Below are 27,968 nucleotides of genomic sequence, written 5' to 3' on the forward strand. Positions count from 1 at the left end.
CTCAGCCCGACCCCCGACGAGTCCAGGGCCGAAGCCAGGGTTGACGGCGTGTTCCAGCATGGCAGACGGTCTTACCCTGTTTTCCTGTGCCCTCGGGCCTCAGCCCGACCCCCGACGAGTCCAGGGCCGAAGCCAGGGTTGACGGCGTGTTCCAGCATGGCAGACGGTCTTACCCTCGCTTCGGCCCTGGACTCGTCGGGGGTCAGGCTGAGGCCTGAGGGCACAGGAAAACACCCCCTTCACAACACTTACATTAAAAATGTTCGAAGGAAGAGCAAACGACTCCCACCCTAAGATAACAGAGGCAGTTAAAGCTAAAAAGGCATTGTTCAAAAAATGGAAAGCAGACCCAAATGAAAAAATAAGACAGGAGCATAAGCACTTAGATATAAAAACAGTTAAACAGGCCACGAGAGGCCAGTGAGGCAAAAATTCATAATAAAAAGTGTTTCAAGTACATTTAAAGCAAATGTACTCCCTGTGAGGGTGTTAGATGACCAAGGAGCAAAAGGGGAGCTCAGGCAGGACAAGGAAATGGCAGAGAAACAGAATTCTTTGTTTTGCTCTTAATATATGAGAATTTTAAGAACATATCCACGCCTGAAACATTCTTTAATGGTGAACTGCAACAAACATCAGGGACAATTGAGGATTTAATAGATCAGATTGACAAACTACGAGGCTTGAAAAGGTGATTGCTGTATGTGTGGGTAAAATTCCTGTACACATCTGCAACTGTGCTGTGTTACATGCAGACGTGTGGACCCTCCTTATAGGGACTGACAAATGTTCATTATGAAGAGACCTGAGCCGTTTGCTCACTTACTGTGCACCCTTAAACACACAAGCAGAGATATGCGGCTTTTACACACGTATGCTCACAAGATTCATGAATTTATGGGGGGGGAGTGAGAGAAAACTGTAAAGAGACACTATATATATATAGATATATATCTACCACTGTAAGAGGGGCACTTTCAGCTCAAGGTGGGTTTGGGGTGGGGGTGCAGTGTTACATTGGTGCACTACAGACCCTTGCACTCTGGCCATGGGGAAAAGAATGAAGCACTTGAACAGATAAATGTAAATCAGTTATTTACTCTCTCAGACAATAGGACTAGGGGGCACTCCATGAAGTTAGCAAGTAGCTCATTTAAAACAAATCAGAGAAAATTCTTTTTCACTCAATGCACAATTAAGCTCTGAAATTCATTGCCAGAGGATGTGGTTACGGCAGTTAGTGAAACTGGGTTTAAAAAAGGTTTGGATAAGGTTTTTATGACTGAAAGCCACCCTAAGTAAAAAGTGCCCCTCTTATAGTGAAGATATATAGTGTTATATTGTCTCTCCTACAGTTTCTCTCTTTATTGTAGTTCAGCAGTCTTGAAAATCCCTAAAAAACTTGAGAACTCCAGATTTGCTCCTCATCAGGACTAGCAGAAAAGCTTTTCTAAAGTTTAGAGTTATGCGCATAACTCTTGCCCCACTCCTCCCTTGCTCTTGATGCGTACACAGGTATGTATACGTGTACTTCGTGGCAGCTTAAAATTCACGTTGCTCGTGCTTTGCCTACATACGCATGTATGGGGCCGTTTTTGCGTGAGGAATGCTTTTAAAAACTGTTAGCCATGGTAGAAAGGAAAATTAGTTCTTACCTGCTAATAAATTCATGAATCTGGACTGATGTGGGGAATGAACAGGAAACATGAGATAATCAGAGAACCCTGGGGAAATTCCCACGTTCCTCGCCCACGTGCTGAATGTGGACACAGTGCTATCTCACCTGTCCCTCTCCCTCACAAACCTTACAATAAGAGTTACAAGAAACTTACAAACATTTGACCCCTCAACAACGTCTCGAAAATACAAAAACTTTCATATGTCATTTTTCAAAATTGCTTTTATTCAATATGAACCACACAACATTCTTCAGAATTATGGAGCTATATTAACAATCAGGTAACGCACTTAGAGGAATGAAGAAAGCTCCATCGGATACTTCACTCCAATGCAGAAATAAACTATCACTAAGAAACAGACACTGCCTCCAGGAGACCAGCAGCAGAGCCACACACAACAGATGAGCAAGGAGGGATTATACAAAACTCCCTTTTCATTGGAACCAACGAACCAAAATGGCAAGAGAAAAGGCAGTCCCTTGTCACTTAGTGCCAATACCTCCTGGATCTGGCATTTTCAGCTTGCAGGACTAAACTGAGGGTGACAGGCTCCACTCTGAAGCACTCCGGAAATGAAAACAAGACCCCAAGCCATGAAAAAACAGGCGAGGAGACATTCATCTTTAAAACAATACAAGAATAAAAAATTAAAATGCTATAAAATGTTGATAATAATACTACGTAGTAATAAATAACTAAAAACAAAAATAGAGTTGGATGAGCTGGTAGGGATGTACGTCATGTGTTCCTGGGGTTTGACAACAGCTCAGCCGTGCACTGTCTGGGACAGAGATTAGGAGTTGTCTGGTTGGGCAGAAAACTAACTTGCAGCTAGGAAAAAAATCTTTCTTCTGGAGGAGCCGGGGGAGACCACGGACCTCCTGGAGTACTAGATGACCCTGTCCTAATCCCTTGCATAGGAGCAGAAGGGTCCAATGGTTGAAACTGAGAGTTCAGACTGAACAGGCTCTGTAACACAGATGCAATTGCTACTTCTGCTTCCCTTATGGCACCAGCCTGCTGTGGATCATCATTATTACCAGAAAAGGCAGTGGATGAAGATGGGTCAGAAGCAGGGTCTGCTGAGGTGGGTTCTTGTGAGAATCTGTGGGGGGGAATAGTACCCAGGCAGCTGAAATAGTGTAACAAGTCATGCAACTGGACAGGACCAGAGGGTGAATAACTATTACAGTCTAAGACATCCAAAGGGAGGGAAGGCGGCATCCCTAGAAAACTGCAGCTGGAGGCTACCGGTGGCCTTTTTGCAGCTTGAAACTCTGCTGATTCACCAGGCCTCATACCCTGCAGCCCACCTGGTACTTCTCCAGGTGGCAAATCATGCTGCTGGCCTATCAGGAGAAGGCTACTGCTAAGTGACTGCAGTACATCCTGCAAGCTTGACCTAGTGGCTTCCTCTACTGCATTCTCACTAGGCGGACTTTCCTGGGGATATGCATAGAGCGCTGAGAGTGCATGGATTGTCTCTCTACTAGGAGAGTCTGCACTAGAAGGTCTCTCATCCTCTGCAGCCATTCTTTGCTCTCTGTCCAAAGCCCACAGCATCTCATCCAAGCAGTCCATGAATGCATCTTGCTCCCCCAGGCCAGGGGGCTCTTCACTACAGATTCCCAGACTTTCTGGAAGATTGCAGGACTGTGTGTATAGCATTTGTTTTGGTTTGGTGTTTTGGAACCCATGGGCAGGAGATGAGACCTGATGTTTCCCCATTGTCTGATCCTGAAATGTGACTTTTCTCTTTTTCAGCTTGCCGGACCCACCACTGTTTGCAGCAGGTGCTGAGGGGGAGATCCGCGGTAGGATGAGTGCCAGTAACAGGCTGCTGTGTGTGGCTTCCAGTCCTAGCCAAGAAAAACAAGGATGGGATTCAGGTTCCCAGACAAATTCATGCACTTAAGCCCCTGTCACTTTGGAGCCAGGTGAACGTTATACTAGGTAAGCTCTGCTAAAGGGCCCTTTACATAAGATATTCCTCCCCCCGCAGATACGCACATACCCGCCAAAATGGAAGAAACGAATGTACATTCCTACCTTACAGTACTCTGTGCTCATACTGCGCAAGCTCCAGGAAAACTGCTTTTTATCTGCTCATTTTCATTCCTGCAATACCGCAGATCAGTCCAGACAAGTGGGTTTTGCATCCCTACCAGCAGATGGAGGCAGAAAACAATTTTTCAGACACTGCTACAAAACTGAGAATGCCACCTGCAGTCCCTCAGTACTGACCTGTACCCAAGCCAAGATGAACCCCGCCACAAATAACCTAAGAACATAAGAACATGCCATACTGGGTCAGACCAAGGGTCCATCAAGCCCAGCATCCTGTTTCCAACAGTGGCCAATCCAGGCCACAAGTACCTGGCAGGATCCCAAAAACTAAGTCTATTCCATGTTACCATTGCTAATGGCAGTGGCTATTCTCTAAGTGAACTTAATAGCAGGTAATGGACTTCTCCTCCAAGAACTTATCCAATCCTTTTTTAAACACAGCTATACTAACTGCACTAACCACGTCCTCTGGCAACAAATTCCAGAGTTTAATTGTGCGTTGAGTGAAAAAGAACTTCCCTTAATTTCTAAAATGTCAACATACTTCTCAACCAGACTCAGCCCAACTGACTAGACTCTCGGACCAGCCCCAGTATATACCTAGGTATTTAACCTCTAGTTTTTGCTGTCCTCTACTTCCTGGCTACTCTAGCCCCCAAGTTCAATCTCCTTGTTATATGTAACTGTGCTTTAGCCTTCTTGTTATATTGTTATTTAGTTAGTCCCTAAGTTCCATGTAAACCGGTTTGATATGAATCTTTTCATGAAGGTCGATATAGAAAATGTTAAATAAATAAATAAATAAATAATCTGGGGCCACTCCTTATAAAACAGTCAACCTGTTCCTTGACCAGAACTATCATGGGAGACCCTATAAGCCCCTCAAAAGGACTGCTGCCGCCCCAAGGCTTGTCTCTGCGCCAAGGCAGCAGCATCCCTAAATCTATGTGCATCTCGAAAACGGGGAATTCTTTTTGCCGACCATCGTATCCTCTGGCAATTTATTTCCCTTTGATTCACCCAAATGCTTCATCAATTTTTCTAGCTCTTCCCCTAACAACTTCTCTTTAAGAGATGTGTGGTCCAAGCTGCGACTTGGACCACACATCGGTCGACCAGTTATGCAATCGCAAAAGCCTTCGAGTCATGCTTCTGGCAGAAATCCTGACCAAATCAAACAGTGCATCTGCCACATAAGCCTCCCCTGCTTCTAAATGGGCTGCCTGCTTGGACCTGGCTGAAAACCTAGAACCTCTCTCCCGTGTCTTCCATACCCAGCCCAAGCAGACTCGCTGCCTGCCGCTCAAAGACTCAAAGCTGAGACCTCATACATCCTCTTCAATTGAATCTCCAACGTGCAGTCGACCCCGCTACCAGAATGGTCACCTTTTTGGTCACAGCGGAAACCGAAGCATCCACTTTCGAAAGCATCAGGAGCTCCAAAGTCTCCTCAGGCAAGGGATAAAGCTTCACCATTGCCCTGCTGACCTTAAGACCAGCCTCTGGAACATCCCACTCCCGGCTCACCAGCTTCTTCACCTTTTTCAGTAAAGCAAACTTTTTGAAGCCCATCCAGAACTTGTTACACCCCCAGAATCTGAGGGATGAAGGGACGCAACTCCTCCTAATGGGACAGATGGACCACCCTAGGGATTCTCTCCTTCCACCACCGGAACCTCCTCCGGGTCCGATAGGGGCTTATCTGCAGCCGGAACCTCATCTACCGGGTGATCCCCAGGATCCTCCCCAGGGTCATCACCAGCACCCCTTTGAGGATTCTCCGAAGCATCCGAATCAGAGATGGATCTCTCATCATCTGCCAAAGAACGTCCAAAGCCCAAGCAACAGAGCAGCCCCCCAGACTTTCTTGCAGGCTCCTGCCTGCGTACCTTAGCCGGCTTAATGCGTGGACACTACACCCCTGACCCCCGCCTGGCTAAATAAGCCTTATGCAGGAGCAGGACAGAATCAGAAAAAGAAACTCCTCGGGATCACTGGTATCCTCAGCAATCTCCTCATCCGGCTCTTCCCTGCTCTCCCAGTCCTCAGGAGCTTCCTTATCATTGGTGAGAGTTGGAACGGGGAATCCCTGTCTTCCTCCGACTCCATCTGCCTCCTATATGTGGAGGCAAGATGGCTGCTGCCTCCTTCTTGTCTCTGGCAGTCTCCTTACCAGTACCTGAAGAATAGGTGATATGCTTGCCTGCTGCCCTCGAGGAGCTGTCTTCGCATACCTGCCTTGAGGCGCAAACACTTCTCCCCGCAGGCCCTGCAAGATTTGACGTGCTATGCAACCGGCGCCATGCTGCTCTCACACGTGCACCGCGCCAACAGCCCCCGCTTCTCTGAGCCCTCCCGGACACTGGTTGAGTGCCTCCAAACTCGCACCACACAGATCGCACAAAATCCTGTCGAGCTCTCCCAGACCTCGGCTGTGCTAATGCGGCCTCCCAACGCACATGATACTGCCTGCACCAAGCCTTGCTGAGCCCTGCCAGACCTCAGGTGTGCAGCTGCAGTCTCCTTCTTCACCCCTGTTCCTGCAGAGCAATACCTCACATGCACTGGCAGATCCCTTCACTTTCACCTTTTTTTTTTTCAAACACAAAAAAGGCAAGGCAGTATACTTAGAACAAGCAAGACAATAACAGGAATACTTCCTGAGTCTTGCAGCCAGGAATAGGTGAGGGGGATTCCGAGGGACCAAGGGAGCCTGGACCCCTGGCTTTCAAGTCCTCTGATGGCTTCGGGCCAAGATAGCCAGGGCTCTCCAATCCCCCCCCCCCCCCCCCCCCCCCCCCGCTTGCCCAGCTCAACCTAAGGGATGGCCCACGAAGGAACCTAGCACTTCTACCATCTGCTGGAGACAGAGAGATACTGAGGAACTGCAGGTGGCACACTGGGTTATGTACGGTGTCAGTGAGACTCTCTCTGTCTCCATCTGCTGGCAGGGAGGCAAAACCCAGGAGTCTGGACTGATCTAGGGTATGAGCAGGAAAAGGAGTTTCTCTTTGAAAATGAGCCTGCAATCTCCAGGGAAAGCTCATTACTGCACTCAGAGACAGCAATAAGTACATACCTGAAATTCTACAGATAAAACTTTGCGTGCACATATGGACCCTGTATAGAAAGCACAGTGTACATACCTGGGCCCGCAAGAGAACGCAGTTTAGATGGGATTGGTTGGAAGGCTGGTAGCGGCATAATATATATATCCATTCTGTCACTGTTCACTGTGCCATATCTCTGCTTGCTGTTCAGGTACGAGTACAGCATAGTGTACGCCTGAGAATCCCTGCTGCTGTTGCTATTGAACCGGATCAAGCTCATTGCCTGCACAGCCCAGGAGCAAAATAGGAAAGTGTGACTGAGCAACCAAGCTCATCTCCAGCACAGACACAGGAAGGGAGAGAAAGTTGGCCAGCAGCTACCAGCTGCAGAACATATACACTGCACAAAATCTGCTGCTAGAGTACTGTACCACTCAAGACTACTATCATGACACATACAAGGTGCAGTCTTCAAAACTATGCAGGTAGGAGCAAAGTCTACCAAACATTTACCCATGAACTCTGCACCAATTGTCAAAGGAAAATTACCCTGGGAAAAACATACCCATAAAGATGTGCACATGCTTTTTCTGTGCATATCTTATTTTCCTGGAAAACAATGTACTTGGATCTAAAAATGACAAACTATGTACAGGGTCTCTCCTGACCTCAAGTTGTCTCTGAGCCCATCTCCTTTCCCTTTTACCCATGTACAGGGTAAGCCCTTTTATCCAGGTCAATGGCTTTTGAAAGCTGCCAAGATGACACCTCTACAAGACCAGAACATTTACCATGTAAGCTGTCCAAAGCCACAGTCTGAGCATGACACCATGCAAGGTCACCAACTTATCCTGTTTAACGGCACAGCCTAGGGCAGCAAAACAGAGGGAGATCTGATATGGCTATTGCACTGACAACCTCAGGTTGCAGGAACTGCATCCTGTTCTCTCACCCCCAGATTATCAATGCAGGGCAAGAAGAGAAAGCACTGATGGCTAAGCACGATGGCTGAATGATGGATGGAAAGAACGAATCAAAGATGCTGTTTCATAGATCCTTGATGAAAGCCAGCCGAGACAGAGTTTCCACTGTGCCCCTTAATGATAACCAACAGTACTGAAAAATCATAGAAACAGGAAGACTCAGAACATGAGTTACCTTGGCTTCAGCTGGCCAGATGTGATCCACATATTCCCAGACAGTGGCAGGAAGAATGAATCCCCGAGACTCGATCACCTGTGGAAGCACCTGCAGACAAGCAAACAGCAGGCACTGACAGAGGCAATTCTCTCTGGCTGAGGACTGAAAGCACATCAGGCACGTCCCGCTGTCTTAGCTACTGTTGCCCTGGTGCAGTACTTTTACCCTTATAAGGACTAAAATAGGGACATGAATTTCCAGTATGGCTGTGAAAGAGAGCACAGTCTCAGCACTTCCTCTCAGCTCAACAAGACTCCCAGCTTTGTTGTGTAAAACCTTACATCAAACAGCCACAAAACTACATCAGCAGCAAAGCAGGCCCCAAATGTTACCAATAATTAGCACGCAATCCCTAAATTCCCCTGGGTTTCCTGCCCAAGGACTCTCTGTGCCCCAATTAGTTCCCTCCTTGAAATCCCCAGAGAAAGCCTCTACAGGAAAAAAACTGAAAAGTCTTTTCTTGTGTTTCTAAATACTCAAATGTGGTTTTGACTGCACATTTTTGGAGGTTGGTTGATCAATCCTCTCCCTCCAACATTGGGGAGCCAGAGAACATGCAACAATCTGCTCCACTGAGAAAAAAAAAAGAGTGAAGCACCTGAGAGAGGAGGCTGCTGCTGCAGCCTGAAACAAGATAGGCTTTCACCCCAAACTTTTTAATGCTGAACATCTGGATGGAGCCTTCCCACAGTGCTACAACCTGTTGCTTCTGCTGGATGCTTGTCCAGGAGGCAGCTCTGCAACAGACACATATACAAGTAAAAACACTTTCCATACAGAGCAGCTGCGGGCCTTGGAATAAGCGGAATACAAATACAAATAAATAAATAACCAAAACAGTAAGAGAATTCAAGAAAACCTGGGGCAGGCAGAGAGAGTCCATAGATATGAGGAAGAGATCGGGTAGACACCATGGTAAGAGCAGATAAGCCTTGTGTCCTTATTTGCCATCACATACACACGTTCCCTCTATACTTGTATCCTGCCAATAGGAACTAACGAGACCACTGACATCTGCAGCTATCACAAATATTCTGTATATACTTTCTCTTAAGCTCATTTCCCAATGTGGGACCTTCCAACACTCTGCCAAACACTGAAAAATGTCTGCCAAAGGACGAGTATCTCGGTCCCTCCTCTGCTGACACTAACCTGCCCCTATTCCGGGCGTCTCTCCCCTCTCCTTCAGGGGTAAGGATGGTTCTCAAAGTGGCAGCAATCTTCCTCCTCGATCTGACCTTGGCCTTGTGTTGGATGGGTGGGGTCACCTGCCCTGAGTAAAGAAAGGACAAATATGCTTACACACAACTCCAGCAAGACCCGAAACTTGCAACAGAAAGACCAGGAAATGGAAAGCTGAAAAACTAGAGGACAAATCCAGGTATCTTTGATTTTGTTGTACATCACTTTGCCTGCCATGCTGGAAAGGCAGTTTCAAATATAATAATAAAATCTTCCTGTTTATCACAAGGAGGGATAAAGGGGATGGAACGGCTCACCTATTAAGAAAGGCTGAAGAGGTTAGGGCTCTTCAGTTGGGAGAAGAGACGGCTGAGGGGGGATGTGATAGAGGTCTTTAAGACCTCTACCGAGATACAGACATGGACATGATTAGTTACATTTAACATTATTGATCACTAACTATGTTACCGAACCTTATGGCACTCTTGTAAATGTGCAAATTACAGTATCATTAATTTTATGAGCCTCAATGTAAACCGTTGTGACGGTCTCCTCCAAACGACGGTATAGAAAAGCTTTAAAATAAATCATGAGAGGACTTGAATGGGTAAATGTGAATAGGAAAATTGGTTCTTACCTGCTAATTTTCGTTCCTGTAGTACCACGGATCAGTCCAGGACAGCTGGGTTTTGCCTCCCCTCCAGCAGATGGAGACAGAAGAAGACTTTGCGGACTCTGTCCTATACCCCTGAGGTGCCACCTGGTGTCTGCCAGTATTATACTGTACCCAAGCAGAAAAGATATAAACCATAACTGCAACCATAAAACCACTTCCTCCTGAAGAGCAGAGGGGATGAAAACGCCGAAAAACTTCATGAATGAACAAAACATGCCCAAAACCTTTCCCTGAAAGGGAGGAAGTCAGTAAGACTTGCAGTAATATTGACCAGCTACCGGCCGAGCAGACTCTCCATTTTCTCCCCGGGCGGGCGTCTGGACTGATCCGGGGCCTCCGATCCTGCACTCAGCAGGAAAGGATCTGAGTTCTGCCTCCCCCAATCGGGCCCCCTCGGCTCCCGACGCGGCCTGGTGCTGAAATTCCTGCGAAGGGCCTTCCCTGCCGGAGAGACAGGCCATACAAACTCCCGCGCGGGAAATCCGCGCGCGCGCACTGCCACAGGCAGAGCAGGCCGCACCACGCGGCATATCCCCGGGCTCGATTTTAGGTTCCCCAAAAAAAGAACCACAGTGATCGGGTGAATTTCCCAGTCGAACAACAGGCCGGGAAAGCGTCGAAAATGCACCAAAACGCGGCAAAAATGGAGCGAACCCCGGCCGGAAGGTTCTTACACTCAAAAAGTAACTTTTCTGATTTTTTTTTTTTTTTGATCTGTTTACCTGGTCGAAGTCAGGCTGGCTGAGGGTGAGTGAGCTGGGACTCCCGGTATCACCCTCCGCCACGGTAGTTTTTAGGGTCCCCAACCCTCTGCTCTCCAGCCACGACGGTGGCACGCCAGGAAAGGTGAACAGACAAGGAACCTGGGAACTGGACGAAGAGCTGGAGATGAGGAAGATGGGTTCAGAGCTGGAACATCAGACATCAGGGACATCTGGAACATCAGGACATTTGGAACATCAGGAACAAGGAACAAGCGATGATGGAGCTCCGACAAGGGATGAGACCAGGAACATCAAGACGAAGGAGACCAGGAACATGAGGAACATGGAACGAAGAGCCATCAAGACACAGGAAGACCACGGAGGACCTGGACCGGAAGGAAGACCACAGACCACTGTGCAGACCAGATCCGAAGGCCCTGAGGAACAGAAGTAGAGCCCTTTTATAGGGCTGATCCAGGCAAAGGCTGATGGCATCATCAATGAGGGCCGCAGGGATTTTCCCACCGCTGACCCTTTAAGTGTGCCAAAGAGGTGCGTGCCCGCGCCTAGGGAAGGCCAGGAGGATGGAAGTCGGCGGCTACAACTAGGCCGCAGGGAGGACGACGATGGCAGCGGCTCCATGCCGTGAAGAAGCAAAGCCTTAGGTGGCTTATTGCCACGACGACAGGAAGTGGCGGCGGCGTCCTGCCACAGGATGAAAGGATCCCAGTGGTGTCTTCGGCAGTGGCTTCATGCCGCGAAGGAGCAGGAGCAGCAGCAATCCGGGTGGCGGCGCTAGGCTGCGGAAGGTGAGGGACTACTTGTGGCTAGGCTCGCAGGCAGGATCCTAACAGATTTTCAGAAGGCTTTTGACAAAGTCCCTCATGAGAGGCTTCTAAGAAAACTAAAAAGTTATGGGATAGGAGACGATGTCCTTTCATGGATTACAAACTGGTTAAAAGACAGGAAACAGAGAGTAGGATTAAATGGACAATTTTCTAAATGGAAAAGGGTAAACAGTGGAGGACCAGTGCTTTTCAATATATTTATAAATGATCTGGAAAGGAATACGATGAGTGAGGTAATCAAATTTGCGGACGATACAAAATTATTCAGAGTAGTTAAATCACAAACGGATTGTGATAAATTGCAGGAAGACCTTGTGAGACTGGAAAAATGGACATCCAAATGGCAGATGAAATTTTAATGTGGATAAGTGAAAGCGATGCATATAGGGAAAAATTACCCATGCTATAGTTACACAATGTTAGGTTCCATATTAGGTGCTACAACCCAAGAAAGATAATACATTGAAATTGTTGGTTCAGTGTGCTGCAGCAATCGAAAAAGCAAACAGAATGTTGGGAATTATTAGGAAGGGAATGGTGAATAAAATGGAAAATGTCATAATGCCTCTATCGCTCCATGGTGAGACCGCACCTTGAATACTGTGTACAATTCTGGTCGCCGCATCTCAAAAAAGATATAATTGCGATGGAGAAGGTACAGAGAAGGGCTACCAAAATGATAAGGGGAATGGAACAACTCCCCTATGAGGAAAGACTAAAGAGGTTAGGACTTTTCAGCTTGGAGAAGAGACGACTGAGGGGGGATATGATAGAGGTGTTTAAAATCATGAGAGGTCTAGAACGGGTAGATGTGAATCGGTTATTTACTCTTTCGGATAATAGAAAGACTAGGGGGCACTCCATGAAGTTAGCATGGGGCACATTTAAAACTAATCGGAGAAAGTTCTTTTTTACTCAACGCACAATAAAGCTCTGGAATTTGTTACCAGAGGATGTGGTTAGTGCAGTTAGTATAGCTGTGTTTAAAAAAGGATTGGATAAGTTCTTGGAGGAGAAGTCCATTACCTGCTATTAATTAAGTTGACTTAGTTTTTGGGTACTTGCCAGGTTCTTATGGCCTGGATTGGCCACTGTTGGAAACAGGATGCTGGGTTTGATGGACCCTTGGTCTGACCCAGTATGGCATTTTCTTATGTTCTTAACCATATTCTATCATGCTTAGAACCCACCGGTCCGACATGATCTTGGCCCACTCCTCATAAAATTGGGTAAGACGATCCCCTATTACGGGAACTGAGGAGTGAGCCCGCCTCCCCTCACTGTGCAGATTTAGGACCTCCAGACCCCTGGCTGGAGCCATCTCTGCCTGCTCTATGGGCTCGAAAGGGCTGGTTCCAGGCCTGCGATCTCCCTGAAGCTACCTTTGCCCGGTCACTGGAGGTCTGCTTTACTGATAACGCCTCTGGGCCCGATATTGAGAGCGCACTGGGAAGGACACCTTGGGTCTATCCTCAGGCAACTTGTGCACCTTATTCTCACCCAAGAGCTTGATAAGCTGTCCCAGATCCTCTCCAAAAAGAAGCCTGCCCTTAAACGGTAAGGCACCAAGTTGTGCCTTTGATGAGCCATCCGCCGACCAATTCCACAACCAAAGAAGTCTCCCGGCCAAGACTGCGGACATCATTGTTCTGGAAGAAGTATGGATGAGATCATACAAGGCATCCACGTGATAAGCGACGACAGCTTCCAGATGCTCCGCCTGCTGTGACTCCGAGGTCGATAAGTTCCTGTCCGCTTGCAGCTTCTACACCCATCGCAGAGATGCATGAAGTATAAAGCTACTACAAACCATGGTCCAAATCCCCAGCATCAAGACCTCAAAAATCTTCTTAAGGTGGATCTCCAGCTTCTTATCCTGCACATCCTTCAGCACCATGGCTCCAGCCATGGGAATGGTGGTCCTCTTTGTGACCGCTGAAACCGCAGCTGATACAGCTTATCCATAGCTCTGCTCACCTTGATGCCAGTCTCCGGAGTATCCCACTCCCTGACCACCAGGACCTGCCAACCTCTGTGGAGAAAGCCAAAGGAGAACAAACTCCTATGAAAAGTTTGTTTTCCTCCCTTTTTTTTTTTTTAAGGTTCAGAACTGCAGGTTTTGAACCTCCTCCATCTGCTGGAGACAAAGAAATACCAAAGGACTGCAGGTTCTATGTCTGGTTATGTGCCGGTGGCTGTGAAAATTTTCTCTGTCTCCCTCTGCTGGATAGGAGGCAAAACCCAGGAGTCTGGACTGATCTGGGTACATACAGGGAAAGGTGAATTCAAATTCCAAGAAGGAATTGGGTCCTTTACCAAAGGCCTGATGTGCTTCACTCCCCCTGAGGACACGAGAGACATCTGGATGAAAGGATAAAGGCCAACTAACACAAGACCTCTATAACAGGCAACTGCCACTACCTGGACTTTCAGAGAATCGAGGGCTGGAGCAACTCCTCTATCCACCAAGAAATCAAGTCAAGAGTAGAGTCCCCTCCAGTTAGCTGCCAAAAAACACTGCAGCCAAGTTTATTTATTTATTTATTTATTTATTAACTTTTATTTACCGACATTCGTGGAGCACATCATGCCGGTTTACAATGTTCAGTCCCTTCCTGCGCCCAGGCACCGCAGACATGTGTCTCTGCTTCCCTGCTCAGCCTAGGTAGCACCGCCAAAACCGGGATCCCAAAATCAAAGGCTGACTCATCCAGAGAGCTGCTGCTGGAAGAATTCTCCCACTTCAGCTATCTTTCTACTTGGGTTTTTTTCACCTTTATCAACAAAGCAGGGACCAAAGGGATTTTAAAATCTTCCAAGAGGATTCCAAGCTCAGAGAGAGGTGCAAGGGAGAGAAGGGGGAGGGAGGCTAAACAAAAGCCTATTCTAGTCGAAACTGGAAGCCCCCTGCTGAACTGGGGGAAGGAACACAAGGCTACTGCAGAAATCACCCGCAGTCCAAAAACCAAGCCAAAAAGCCCATCAAGCCTCAACACACAGCACCGGATGCATGCCCACCATCTGCTGGAGACAAAAGATACCGGCAGGCTGGTGTCAGCATGGAGGTATAGAAGGGAGATCTCTGTCTCCATCTGCTGGCGACAAAAGATACCAGCAGGCTGGTGTCAGCATGGAGGTATAGAAGGGAGATCTCTGTCTCCATCTGCTGGCGACAAAAGATACCGGCAGGCTGGTGTCAGCATGGAGGTATAGAAGGGAGATCTCTGTCTCCATCTGCTGGTTGGTGTGATTAACCCAGTGCTCTGACTGGATGAAAACAAAAGAAGTATTTATAATTAATACCATCACTGTAATTCTGCACTGCTCTGTAAACGCTGTCTGACATCCCTGCATTACTTACTTTCAGCCGAAGCATTTTGGACTCCTTCCATGGTCCATGTCTCACCAAGGCAGATGAGACAGTCAGAGTCCAACAGACAACTCCTGTGCTGAACTGTACAGCTTCTCCCGAGGTCTGCAACACACTCTGTCTCTTCACGTAAGACTCTGCTCTCACTTAGCAAAGAGCCCTGCAGAGAAATACACCTGTAACTCTTGTCTTTCTCTCATACACAGCACTACAAGACTGAGAAAAAGAGCCCTTACAGGGCTACAAATTTAGTGTCTATCATTATGACTGGCAAAATTGTACATATAGTTTCCACTCCTCATCCACTGAACATAACAAACATCAACCTAATAAATGAAGCTTGACCGACGTGCCGCAAATGCGCAGTAGAGAGCAGCTCTACTGCACACGTGCGGGCGAGCACATCGGTCTCAGCGAGCGTCAGCTGTTTGAAAACATGGCGGCTGCAGCGAGGAGATGTAGCAGCGGCATCAGCGAGGGGCAGTAGAGGAGGCGGCGAGCAGTAGTGGCCTCAGCGAGAAGCAGCGAACCCGGTGGTGAGGGAGGAGAGAGTGAGGGGAGGTGGGAGAGGGTGGGAGGGATGGTGAGAGTGAGGAGAGGTGGGAGAGGGTGGGAGGGATGGTGAGAGTGAGGGGAGGGGTGGGAGGGAGAGAGAGGGAGGGAGGGAGGGTGAGAGAGAAAGAGAGAGGGAGGGTGAGTGAGAGGGGTGGGAGGGAGGAGACAGTGAGACGGAGGGGTGGGAGGGTCAGAGTAGCCCTTTGTTACGGGCTGCAATATCAACATGGCGGCGACGAGGAGCGGCAAACTCGGTGGGGAGGGAGGAGAGAGTGACAGGAGGGAGGTGAGAGGAGGGAGAGAGTGAGAGGGAGGAGAAAGTGGGAGTGAGGGAGGAGAGAGTGAGGGGAGGGAGGTGAGAGGGAGGGAGGAGAGTGGTGGGAGAGAGGGGAGGGAGGCAGGGGTGGGAGAGAGGGGAGAGGTGGGGAGAGGTGGGGAGGAGTGAGGGGAGAGGGAGAATGAGGGGGAGGTGAGAGACAGAGGGATGTGAGTAAGTGGAAGGGTAAGAAGTTGTGGCGCAGAGAAAAAGGGAGTGGAGTAGGGCTGAGGGAGAGGGGATGGGATTGAGAGAGGGTGGGGAGTGACTGAAGGGGAAGGGAGGTGAGAGTGAGGGGAGGGAGGCAGTGGGAGACAGAGGGTGAGTAAGACTGAGTGGCGGGAAGGGGGTGAGTGAACAAGGGGAAGGGGGAGTGAGGGAGAAAAAGTGTAGAAGGGTGATGTGTTCGAAAATGGACTGAAAAAAAATTTAATGTAGCCCGTTAACGGCTTGTAAGAACATAAGACCTGCCATACTGGGTCAGACCAGGGTCCATCAGTGGCCAATCCAAGTACCTGGCAAGTACCCAAACATTAAATGAATAGATCCCAAGCTACTATTGCTTATTAATTACTGTCATAGCAGTTTATGGATTTATCCTTTAGGAACTTATCCAAACCTTTTTTAAACCCAGTTACACTAACTGCTGTAACCACATCCTCTGGTAATGAATTCCAGAGTTTAACTATGTACTGAATGAAAAAGAATTTTCTTCTATTTGTTTTAAATGAGCTGCTTGCAAACTTCATGGTGTGCCCCCTGGTCCTTCTATTATCTGAAAGTTCTGTCTCCCTCTGCTGGCAAGGATGCAAAAACCCAGGAGTCTGGACTGATCCAGGTACGTACAGGGAAAACCGATTTACATTAACTCGCTCAAGACCTTAAAGACCTCTATCATATCCCCCTTCAGCCGTCTCTTCTCCAAACTGAACAGCCCTAACCTCTTCAGCCTTTCCTCATAGGGGAGCTGTTCCATCCCTTTATCATTTTGGTCGCCCTTCTCTGTACCTTCTCCAGTGCCACTATATCCTTTCTGAGATACGGTGACCAGAACTGCACACGTTATTCCAGGTGCGGTCTCACTGGTAATGAACTTTTCTGCCTAATGAGGTGGACATGTAATCAATTAACAACATGGTGCTGATACCTTTCTAAACTGCAACACCCAAAGAGCCTCACAGACACATTCAATCACCAGAGTCATTCCTCTTCCCTTTTTCTTCACAACACCAAGCAGTGCTTGTGGCTCAGTGGCAGTGCAGCGGCTCTGAGCTTGATTCCTGAACTGGGGCTGGGGAGAGGAGGCAGCATTCATATATTTTGCTGGGGGCAGTCCCAGTCATTATGCAATGGTGACAGCTAGTGGCTGGCATGACTGCAGGGCTCTGCAAGGAGCCCTGGTGCCTGGCCCATCACGAGAGGGAATATAAAATACAGGAAAAAGTCCTGGCTAGTGGCAAATCCCAGCACCATTCAGAATGAAATGAAATGAAACAGGAGGAAGCTGCCACGCTCACAAAACAAATATTAACCTACGTGGATTCACTCACCCCCAAGTCTTCCAGAGAGAAGTTCTGATCTGGGGCTTGCTCTACCTCAATTAACCCTTTGTGTGTCAGTTTCATGACTTGGCTCTTCTGTGTCTGCCGCTGTGCCTTCTCTATAATATCCAGCGCCTAGAAGCAAAGGAAGGATCACTTTATGTGCTAACTTAATGCAGTAGTACAAAGGAGCAGAGACAGCACTCAGTATCATATAGCACAACCAAGAAGAGTGCTAAGAGCAAGTTTCACATAGTCCAGTTAATCAGTTTTATTTTTTTTTGTTCACACGGCAACTCCACTGTAAATATTATTGCATTTCAAAGGGTCCCCCGACACGGACCCGTGTTTCGCCGAGGCTGCGTCGGGAGGGACTCCCTGCCGCATCACTTTAAAATTACATAAAGAAATTATTGATGTTACCTGCTTGTCCCTCCCGACGCAGCCTCAGCGAAACACGGGTCCGTGTTGGGGGACCCTTTGAAATGCAATAATATTTACAGTGGAGTTGCCATGTGACAATAAAAATAAAACTGATTAACTGGACTATGTGAAACTTGCTCTTAGCACTCTTCTTGGTTGTGCTAACTTAATGCAGGACACAGAGGTCCACAGAGGCAAAAGAACTGCTCCGAGAAGCAAAGCCTGGGAGAAAACCCGATTGTTTCTGCTTGATAAAAGTGTTTCTTTTCTAGCTTGAGCTGGGATGCCTATGGAGAAAAGCTGGCCTTAGGATGACAGAGAGTGGCTGCTTGAGGAGAGCATGAAAGGAATGAATAAGGTGAAAGACCATGATGAGAATCACAGGAGAGAGGACATGAAGAAGAAGATAGAAAACAGAAAAAAATGTGCAAGAAATTCTGGCTAAAACCAAAACTGCCCACAAATTCCAAAATACGTTAAAATAATACTAACTCCACTGTTCAGAATCTGTAGCTTTTGTGTGCTTCTTGCCCAGTTCTGGCTTCCTACCTTCCACCACAATGCACACTGCATGTGATGCCAATACCAGCTAGTAACAGCAGGCAGGATACATGGAAATGATAACTGGTTACTTACACGCTTTTTCTCTTTGTCTCGCCACTCTACCAGCTCTTGGGGTGCCAGCTCAATGGGGCTCATGAGGACCAAACACTGTGGTGTCATCTCCCCCAGCACCACCTGACGAAAGAGATGCTGAAACAGAACACAGATTCTGTCACACAAGGAACACCCCAGCCCCATGTGAGGACACAGAGTCCAGCAGACACAGGACATCCTCAAGCGAGGACACAGGACACTCCAGTATACTGCTACGATAGGAAAATCGGTTCTTACCTGCTAATTTTCATTCCTGTAGTACCAGAGATCAGTCCAGACTCCTGCGTTTTGCCTCCCTTCCAGCAGATGGAGACAGAGAAAGTTTTACTGACACTCGGGCCGATTCAGTATGGTGCGCTCGGCCGAGCGCACCTTTAGCCCCGGTTTGGCCGCGCGTTTTCGACGTGCTATTTTTACCCCTTATACAGTAAGGGGTAATAGCGCGTGGAAAACGCGTGGCCACCCCCCCCTGAAACTAATAGCGCCCGCAACATGCAAATGCATGTTAATAGGCCTATTAGTTATTCCCACGCGATACAGAAAGTAAAATGTGCAGCCAAGCCGCACATTTTGCTTTCAGAAATTAACGCCTGCCCAAAGGCAGAAGTTAATTTCGGCCGGCTTTTCTGTACACACTCCGACTTAATATCATAGCGATAATAAGTCGGAGGCCCCAAAGATAACAAAAAAATAAAAAATCTAAAAAAAAAAACTGGCCCCGAGCCCGCAGGTTGGAAGACGGATGCTCAATTTTGTGGCGTCTGTTTTCTGAACCCGTGGCTGTCAGCGGGTTCGACAACCGACGCCGGTAAAATTAGGCGTCAACTGTCAAACCCGCTGACAGCCACCGCTTCTGTCAAAAAGGAGGTGCTAGGGACATGCTAGTGACCCTAGTGCCTCCTTTTTACCGCAGGCCCTAATTTGCATACCTTGGCTTCCTGAATTGCGCGCCCAGGAGAGTGGCCTGGGTGCGCGTCGGGAGAGCGGGCGCTCGCCGGCTCTCCCGCGAGGTTTTCTGTATCGGCCCAACTGTTACTTAACCACTTGTGCCACCTGAAGTTCCTCAGGATTTAACTATACCCAAGCAAAAAACTAGGCAATCCAAACATCTTTCCAAAACTTTCAAAACCTTAAAAACGTGGATGACACGATGGTGCAAGGAAGAGGGATTCAGTTTTGTTAGGAACTGGGGAACCTTTCGGGGAAGGGAGAGACTCTTTCGAAGGGTGGAACCAGACTGCTGGCGCTAACCTTTAAAAAGGAGATAGAGCAGCTTTTAAACTATAACAAAGGGGAAAGCCGACAGTCGCTCAGCAGCGCATGGTTCGGAGAGAGGTATCTTCAAAGGATACTAATGATGCATTAGAATTAGGGAATCCCGACAGTGAGGTTCAAATAATTAGAAAAGGAGTCCAAGTGCCTGTAACTAAAAACTCACCTGAGCTAAAACATTCTAACTTATCCCTATCAATTAAAAAGCAGAATGAAAATACAAACAAAAAACAAATTTTGAAATGTTTGTATGCTAATGCCAGAAGTCTAAGAAGTAAGATGGGAGAATTAGAATGTATAGCAGTGAATGATGACATAGACTTAATTGGCATCTCACAGACATGGTGGAAGGAGGATAACCAATGGGACAGTGCTATACCGGGGTACAAATTATATCGCAATGACAGAGAGGAGCATCTGGGAGGCGGGGTGGCGCTTTATGTCCGGGATGGCATAGAGTCCAACAGGATAAACATCCTGCATGAGACTAAATACAAAATTGAATCTTTATGGGTAGAAATCCCTTGTGTGTCAGGGAAGACTACAGTGATAGGGGTATACTACCATCCACCTGGTCAAGATGGTGAGACGGACAGTGAAATGCTTAGAGAAATCAGGGAAGCTAACCAAATTGGTAGTGCAGTAATAATGGGAGACTTCAATTACCCCAATATAGACTGGGTAAATGTATCATCGGGTCACGCTAGAGAGATAACGTTCCTGGATGGAATAAATGATAGCTTTATGGAGCAATTGGTTCAGGAACCGACGAGAGAGGGAGCAATTTTAGATCTAATTCTCAGTGGAGCACAGGACTTGGTGAGAGAGGTAATGGTGGTGGGGTCGCTTGGCAATAGTGATCATAATATGATCAAATTTGAATTAATGACTGGAAGAGGAACAGTGTGCAAATCCAAGGCTCTCATGCTAAACTTTCAAAAGGGAAACTTTGATAAAATGAGAAAAATTGTTAAAAAAAAACTGAAAGGAGCAGCTACAAAAGTAAAAAATGTCCAAGAGGCATGGTCATTGTTAAAAAATACCATTCTAGAAGCACATTCTAGAGGTATTCCACACATTAAGAAAGGTGAAAAGAAGGCAAAACGATTACCGGCATGGTTAAAAGGGGAGGTGAAAGAAGCTATTTTTAGCCAAAAGATCTTCATTCAAAAACTGGAAGAAGGATCCAACAGAAGAAGATAGGATAAAGCATAAACATTGGCAGCTAAATGTAAGACATTGATAAGACAGGCTAAGAGAGAATTTGAAAAGAAGTTGGCTGTAGAGGCAAAAACTCACAGTAAAAACTTTTTAAAATATATCCGAAGCAGAAAGCCTGTGAGGAAGTGAGTTGGACCGTTAGATGATCGAGGGGTTAAAGGGGCACCTAGAGAAGATAAGGCCATAGTGGAAAGATTAAATGATTTCTTTGCTTCGGTGTTTACTGAAGAGGATGTTGGGGAGGTATCCGTAATGGAGAAGGTTTTCATGGGTAATGATTCAAATGGACTGAATCAAATCACAGTGAACCTAGAAGATGTTGTAGGCTTGATTGACAAACTGAAGAGTAGTAAATCACCCGGACCGGATGGTATATACCCCAGAGTTCTGAAGGAACTAAAAAATGAAATTTCAGACCTATTAGTAAAAATTTGTAACCTATCATTAAAATCATCCATTGTTCCTGAAGACTGGAGGATAGCAAATGTAACCCCAATATTTAAAAAGGGCTCCAGGGGCGATCCGGGAAACTACAGACCGGTTAGCCTGACTTCAGTGCCAGGAAAAATAGTGGAAAGTGTTCTAAACATCAAAATCACAGAACATATAGAAAGACATGGTTTAATGGAACAAAGTCAGCATGGCTTTACCCAGGGCAAGTCTTGTCTCACAAATCTGCTTCACTTTTTTGAAGGAGTTAATAAACCTATGGATAAAGGTACAGATCAGGCGGGTTCTGAACTGATCTGTGGTACTACAGGAACAAAAATTAGCAGGTAAGAACCAATTTTCCTTTCCCTGTACGCACCCAGATCAGTCCAGACTGCTGGGATGTACCAAAGCTTCTCTACGTGGGGTGGAACCTGGAGAGTCCAGCTTGCAGAACACTTTCACCAAAAGATGGGGAACCCGTATCCCCCAAATTCAGCTGATAGTGCCTTGCAAAAGGATATAGCGTCTTCCACATCGCTGCTCTGCAAATCTCCTGCGGAGAAACTAGTTGCGCCTCCGTCCTCAAGGCCGCCTGAGAACAAATAGAATGGGCACGCAAGCCCTCAGGAACCGGCCAGCCCTTAGTAATATAAGTGAATCCAATAGCTTCCTTAAGCCAACGAGCAATAGTAGCCTTAGATGCCTTCAAACCTTTGTTCGGCCCACTCCACAGAACAAAGAGATGATCCGACCTTCTGAAGTCATTAGTCACCTTGAGATATCTCAATAGTACTTTCCTGACATCCAAGAACTGGAGTTCCCTCGCAGGAGGGGCGGAAACATCCATCTTAGAAAAAGCGGAAAGATCCACTGACTGATTCATGTGAAATGCAGAAACCACCTTAGGTAAAAAAGAAGGTACTGTCTGCAATGACACCCACGAATCCGAAATCTGAAGGAACAAATCACAGCACGACAAAGCCCGTGACTCAGAAATTCTCATAGCTGAGCATTTGGCCACCAGAAAAACAACCTTAAGAGTTAAGTCCTTAAGAGTAGCTCTTCTGAGCAGTTCAAAAGGAGCCTCACACAAACCTCTGAGGACCAGATTAAGATTCCAGGATGAACAAACCTTCCGTACTGGTGGGCGTAGGTTCTTCGTTCCCCGAAGGAAGCAAACCACATCTGGAAGAGCCGATAAAGTAGTGCCCTGCTTTGAAGACAACCCAGAGCTGCCACCTGGACCCTAAGCGAGCTCAGAGACAACCCTTTGATCAAACCTTCTTGCAGAAAAGACAAAATGTCAAAGACTGAAGATTTGAGAAACCCGAATCATATTAGAGCAAAAACCTTCCATACCTGAACGGACGAAAGATTAGTACATCTTCTCTTGGCTTATAACAACGTAGCAATGACTACATCAGGACAGCTATTAGCAGCCACCAGGACAGACTCTCCCGCACGATACCCTCGGGTGGCAAAGGAAGATGAAATTCCTCCAAGACTGGGTTCCACCGTGCCAAAAGAACCCTCTGTAAGGGGCTCATATGAGCAAACGCCCACAATATCAATTCCAGAATTGAAGCCACAGAGCCCAGAACGTGCAAATAGTCCCAGACCTTGGGCACTGGTAACCCTAACAAGCGCCGAATCTGTCCCTGCAGCTTCTGAATACGCTCCTCCATGAGATACACTTTGCCTTCCAGAGTGTCGAATCGGGCTCCCAGATACTCTAGGGACTGTGATGGCTGCATGAGACTCTTCAGCAAATTTTCTACCCAGCCGAGTGACTGGAGAATACCAATCACCTTCTGAACCGATTGGTGACAAAGAACCTCTGACTTTGCCCAGATAAGGATGCACCAGAACACCTTCCTGACGCAAAGCCGTTGCCACCACCATCATCACCTTGGTAAAGGTGCGAGGTGCTTTTGCTAATCCAAAAGGAAGGGCCTGAAACTGAAAATGGCAACCCAGAATCATGAACCACAGAAAACACTGGGATTATGGACGAATGGGAATGTGCAGATATGCCTCCATCAGATCCAGAGATGCCAGAAACTCTCCCTTGCGAAAGGCTGTAATCACAGACCTTAGGGTCTCCATATGGAAACGCGGTACCTTGAGTGCTGCATTTACCTTTTTCAAGTCGAGAATCGGGCGGAAAGTGCCTTCCTTCTTCAGAACCACAAAGTAAATGGAATACCTTCCCAAGCCTAGTTCCCCGCGAGGAACGGGAATCACTGCCCCAGTCTTAGCAGCTGGTCCAGGGTCTCTCGATGCGCCACTTGTTTTGCTATGGAGCTGCAAGGGGAAACCAGAAACAAATCTCGGACCAGATGAGCAAATTCTAAAGTGTAGCCATCTCTTACCACACTGAGAACCCACTGGTCCTGAAGAATTTTGGCCCACTCCACATAAAACAGTGCTAGGTGACCCCCTATACTAGGAACAATGGAGTGGACCAGCCTCATCTCATTGCGAGGACTAAACTCCAGCTCCGCTAGCACTGGCAACTCCTCTGATCAGCCTCCGGGCGCTTGAAAAGGGCTGACCCCAGGGCTGTCACCCCAAGGAAAACTGCTTTTGCAGACCCTGCACGGCCCTTGCTGGATGAGACTTCAGAACATCCTGAAAATGGGAACGAACCTGAAAAAATCTCTTGCCCTTAGGCTTATATACCAGCAACCTGAGAACCTTATTATCACCTAGAGACTGCATTCTAGGTCCTTTCCAAACCAGAGCCAGCCTTTAAAGGGCAGTGAACCTAGCTGAGACTTAGAAGATACATCTGCCGACCAGTTACGCAACCAAAGCAACGTTCTGGCCAAAACCGCAGACACCATAATCTGAGAGGACATCCGAACCAAATCATACATAGCATCCACCCTGTAAGCCACTGCCACCTTAAAACGCTCAGCCTGTCCGCCTCCTTGCCTGACTTCGGCAGACTTTCCTGCATCTGCTGTACCCAGCACAGGCAAGCATGCTGCATAAAACTAGTACAAATAGCAGCGCGCAAACTCAGGGCTGACACCTCAGATATCCTCTTGAGGTGTACCGCCAGTTTAGGATCCCAAACGTCTTTCAACGCCGTGGATCCTACCATCGGGATGGTAGCCTTTTTAGTAACCACTGAAACTGCAGCATCGACCTTAGGAAGTGCGAAAAGCCCCAGCGTCTGCTCAGGCAATGGATAGAGTTTCGCCATGGCCCTTCCCACCTTTAAACCTGAGTCAGGAGTTTCCCACTCACTGTCAACCAACCTCTTCACCAACTTGTGATAAGCGAAGGCCATTGGAGGACTCCGCAGCCCATCCAGGACCGGATCTGCCCCCTCCAAATCAAACTCCTCCTGAGGAACTTTAACTCCCAGCACCTGAATAGCCTGAGGAATTAACAGAATGAGTTCCTTTTTTCTAAAAAGACGAACTACCTTCTGGTCATCCCCCTCGAGGACCAAGATTCCCTCCGGGTCATTCCCCAGAGCCACACCTCCTGCTGCCGGATCTACTGGCAAGTCATTACCAGCAGGGTCTGCAGGGTCTCCTGTCCCCACTGGGGCATCCTCAGAGTCTTTCGAGTCATTGCCAGCTGGTCCTGAACCCAACTGAGGCCCCAAACATTTCTCCACATGGGAAGCGCACTTTCTACCCAAAGAACTCGGCTTCGGCCGTACAGCACATCCCTCCGACAACTGGAGCCGGGAATCCACGCCAGAACAATCTGCTTGCTGCTTCGCCAAATAGGCCTCATGCAGCAGCAACACAAAGTCAGCCGAAAACAGCTTAGAAACCCCAGCCCCAGCAGGAGAAGGATCAGGGAAGGGAAGCATGGGAACCTTTTCTCCCTCTGAGCCTCCCTGATCCTCCCCACAGCCTGAACACATTTGTGACAACTGCAGGGAGGCTTCCCCTTCCCCCTACTGACGCGGAAACATCGGAAAGCAAATTTAAAATGGCCGCCGCTCCCATGCTGAGCGGAAAGGGATGTTTACCCCGGCGTGAACCTCATGGTGATGCTAGAGTAGGAGCGGGAGCCCTCTGCCTCCTTTTTGCGCATACCCGGCTGTCGGACGAGCGCTCATCGCCCGCCAAACAGCTGGAACACAAGCCGAGCCTATTAAGCCACGACTGCGCCAAGCCTCAGGCGTGGCACGCTGACCCGCGACCCATCTCTGGCGCCAAGAAACCTACCTCAGAGCAGGAAAACAACACGCGTTGGCAAGCCAAACACCCCAGCTGCCAAATCAAGAGGAGGAATTCGCCTGCATAGCAGAGCAGCGCTGCTGCCTGAGACTCTGTTTTTGTTTTTTGTTTTTTTTAACTTTACACAAAAATAGCCTCAGAAGGAAAAATTACCCCGAGCCTACAGCCGCCTAAGCGGCCTTGTGAAGGAGAGGGATTGGGACCACCAGATTTACACCCCACGTTCGCAAGGATCGAGCGAACTAAAGGGTCAGCAACCCCCAGCTCGTCCACCTCAACCAGACAGGGAAGGACCCGCCAGGATCCAATAACCCCCGGGAGGAAGGCTCAAAAATCAAAAAATTGCCCAGACTGCAGAACTGCAGGTTTTGCACCATCTACTATCTGCTGTAGCAGAAAATAGTGGGGAACTGCAGAATGCACACGTGGTTAAGTAGCAGTATCAGTAAAACTTTCTCTGTCTCCATCTGTTGGAAGGGAAGCAAAACCCAGGAGTCTGGACCGATCTGGGTACTGTCTAATTTTTTCTGGACTTAAAGCTTAGGGCACAAGAACACTGCGATTCAGCAAGAGGTTTTAAAATTTAGTTTATTTGGCTTTTTTAAAGAAGAGGCAAAGACAAGTGTTCTTGTGAGATGCAATATGCCCTCTATCTGTAATAAGTAGCATCTCAGTGAATCTCTGCCATGCCCTGACTTATATAATCAAACTACAACATTCCCGAAGCTTCCAGAAAGGTGTATCCGCCCACAAACACATGATACTGTTGTCATGACAATCTATCCTGTATAGGAAATGCTTGTGAGGACCTCCCTCAACTAAGAATTATTCTAACCCTGTTCCTCCTCCCATGATAAAAGTTCCTTTATCAATGACTTTGCTGGCTTTGTTCTTCTGTTCTTCTCTTGATATTCTTTGTTGTATAAACAGGTAACAAGTCTGGTTTTTTGAATAGAAGCTCAGCATGAATTCCGTTTTGTGGCACTAGGATTTAATTAAAACTGTCACCTCAGGGACATCTTCATTTACCTGGCTCCTGTCAGTTGAACTAGGCATCTGCAAGACAAAAGCCTGCATCCTGATTTCCTGCAAAATAAGTTTCCATGTATTGTGGTGCAGATATTGTCATTGATGCCTTCCTGGCCTGTAATTATAGGCTTTGCAGAGCCTGCCAGTAGGTCGATCTCAGGGATATTCTGCAAGTCATGCTCAGAAAAACACTCAAAGTTCATTCACCTTTGACAGGCTACAATACCGCAAAGGCATCTGGGAATTCTTGGTTATCTGCTCAGCCTATTCTTCATTTCCCTCTATGGGACACCTTTAATGGACAGGTGTCACAGTCTTCGATGCTAAGCCATGACAAAGGAACTTAAAATGTGTCCTAACCACTAACCTTGGTATTTATCAGGTGTAGTGCATAGGTGTGTGTCCCTCTAGATTCCTACTGAATATGAATGATACTCCCACAAGCATTCACTAGTTAATCAAACAATAACAGCAAAACTAATTTTCACTAGGTAGCTATTAGCTCTATAATGGAGCTATACAGATACCTGCATTATAAAAAGGCCCTACTTCATAATAACATAATCACATATGTTATCTTTCAGAATCAAGTAAGTACATAATAATGATATAACATGTAAAGATATGTAAAGATAAGTACACAGAGAGACTAGTATGAAAATACTATGTTTCCCATATAATACTAGGTATACTGGGCAAATCTTTTCAATGAATAGTACTCTCATTATGAACAACTACCCAGGATAATATTCATTAAAATGGCAAACAGGGATATAATCAATGCACCTTACCAGAAAAGTAAAGAAACCAATAAAATAGAAGAAAACCAAGAATCTATAGAAGAACTCATACTGTGTTGTGCATACATGATGTAAAAGTGTTGCAAAGCATAAGACATATTCTAGTCATATGCTGTAGTGATGGAAGATCAAATACAAAAGCATATGCATGATAGGCAAAGGCATAGCAAAAGTCTGAAACATCATACTAATTCTATAGGGTATTTATAGTGCTATCCAGTATTAGGACAACAACCTGTAGCAGTGAAAGCACTCACTGTATGGACAGTCCTAATTCACTTGTGGCAGTCATATGTCCAAGAGATAATACAGCTGTGGATGGCAAGGGTTCTAAACCAATTTCAGTCAAGGGGTATTAATTATTAAGGTAGATGATGGCTAATAATACTGCTTCGTCTTCAGATACTTCTAGGGGAAATGGGGCTAATACCCTTCTTAAATGATGGTAAGCCAGGGAATTATCATTTTTAAGCCCTACAAGTCATACATAGCACTGTACAGGTTCATGAGACAATCCTTGCTACATGAAGCTTTCAGTCTAGTCAAGATGAGCATGCACTACAAACAAATCTCTATGGGAAGTTCATTTAATTATGGAGGAGTGGTTAGGATTAAAAAGCAGTCTCAAAAACATAACTTTTGACACTCGATTTGAAATGAAAATTGGTTCTTACCTGCTAATTTTCGTTCCTGTAATACCACAGATCAGTCCAGAAAAGTGGGTTGTGTATCCCTACC

At 47.0% G+C, this 27,968-nt stretch overlaps 1 protein-coding gene across 2 annotated transcripts in view; it reads right to left on the reverse strand.

The window, feature by feature from the left end:
* Positions 1–1,923: 1,923 nt before the first annotated feature.
* Positions 1,924–27,968, reverse strand: part of SPOCD1 (SPOC domain containing 1) — a 61,417-nt gene continuing 35,372 nt past the window's right edge. For both annotated transcript variants that reach the window (XM_029571914.1, XM_029571913.1), the window contains exons 6-13: positions 18,248–18,364; positions 17,198–17,323; positions 14,768–14,936; positions 9,149–9,269; positions 8,595–8,733; positions 7,955–8,044; positions 6,893–7,079; positions 1,924–3,538 (exon numbers count right to left, since the gene is read on the reverse strand). In XM_029571914.1, the coding sequence (XP_029427774.1) occupies positions 2,511–3,538; positions 6,893–7,079; positions 7,955–8,044; positions 8,595–8,733; positions 9,149–9,269; positions 14,768–14,936; positions 17,198–17,323; positions 18,248–18,364 (1,977 nt within the window). In that variant the 3' untranslated portion in view covers positions 1,924–2,510. The remainder of the gene's footprint in view (positions 3,539–6,892; positions 7,080–7,954; positions 8,045–8,594; positions 8,734–9,148; positions 9,270–14,767; positions 14,937–17,197; positions 17,324–18,247; positions 18,365–27,968) is intronic.

This window comes from Rhinatrema bivittatum, chromosome 11 (genome assembly GCF_901001135.1).
Source record: "Rhinatrema bivittatum chromosome 11, aRhiBiv1.1, whole genome shotgun sequence".
Taxonomy (NCBI): domain Eukaryota; kingdom Metazoa; phylum Chordata; class Amphibia; order Gymnophiona; family Rhinatrematidae; genus Rhinatrema; species Rhinatrema bivittatum.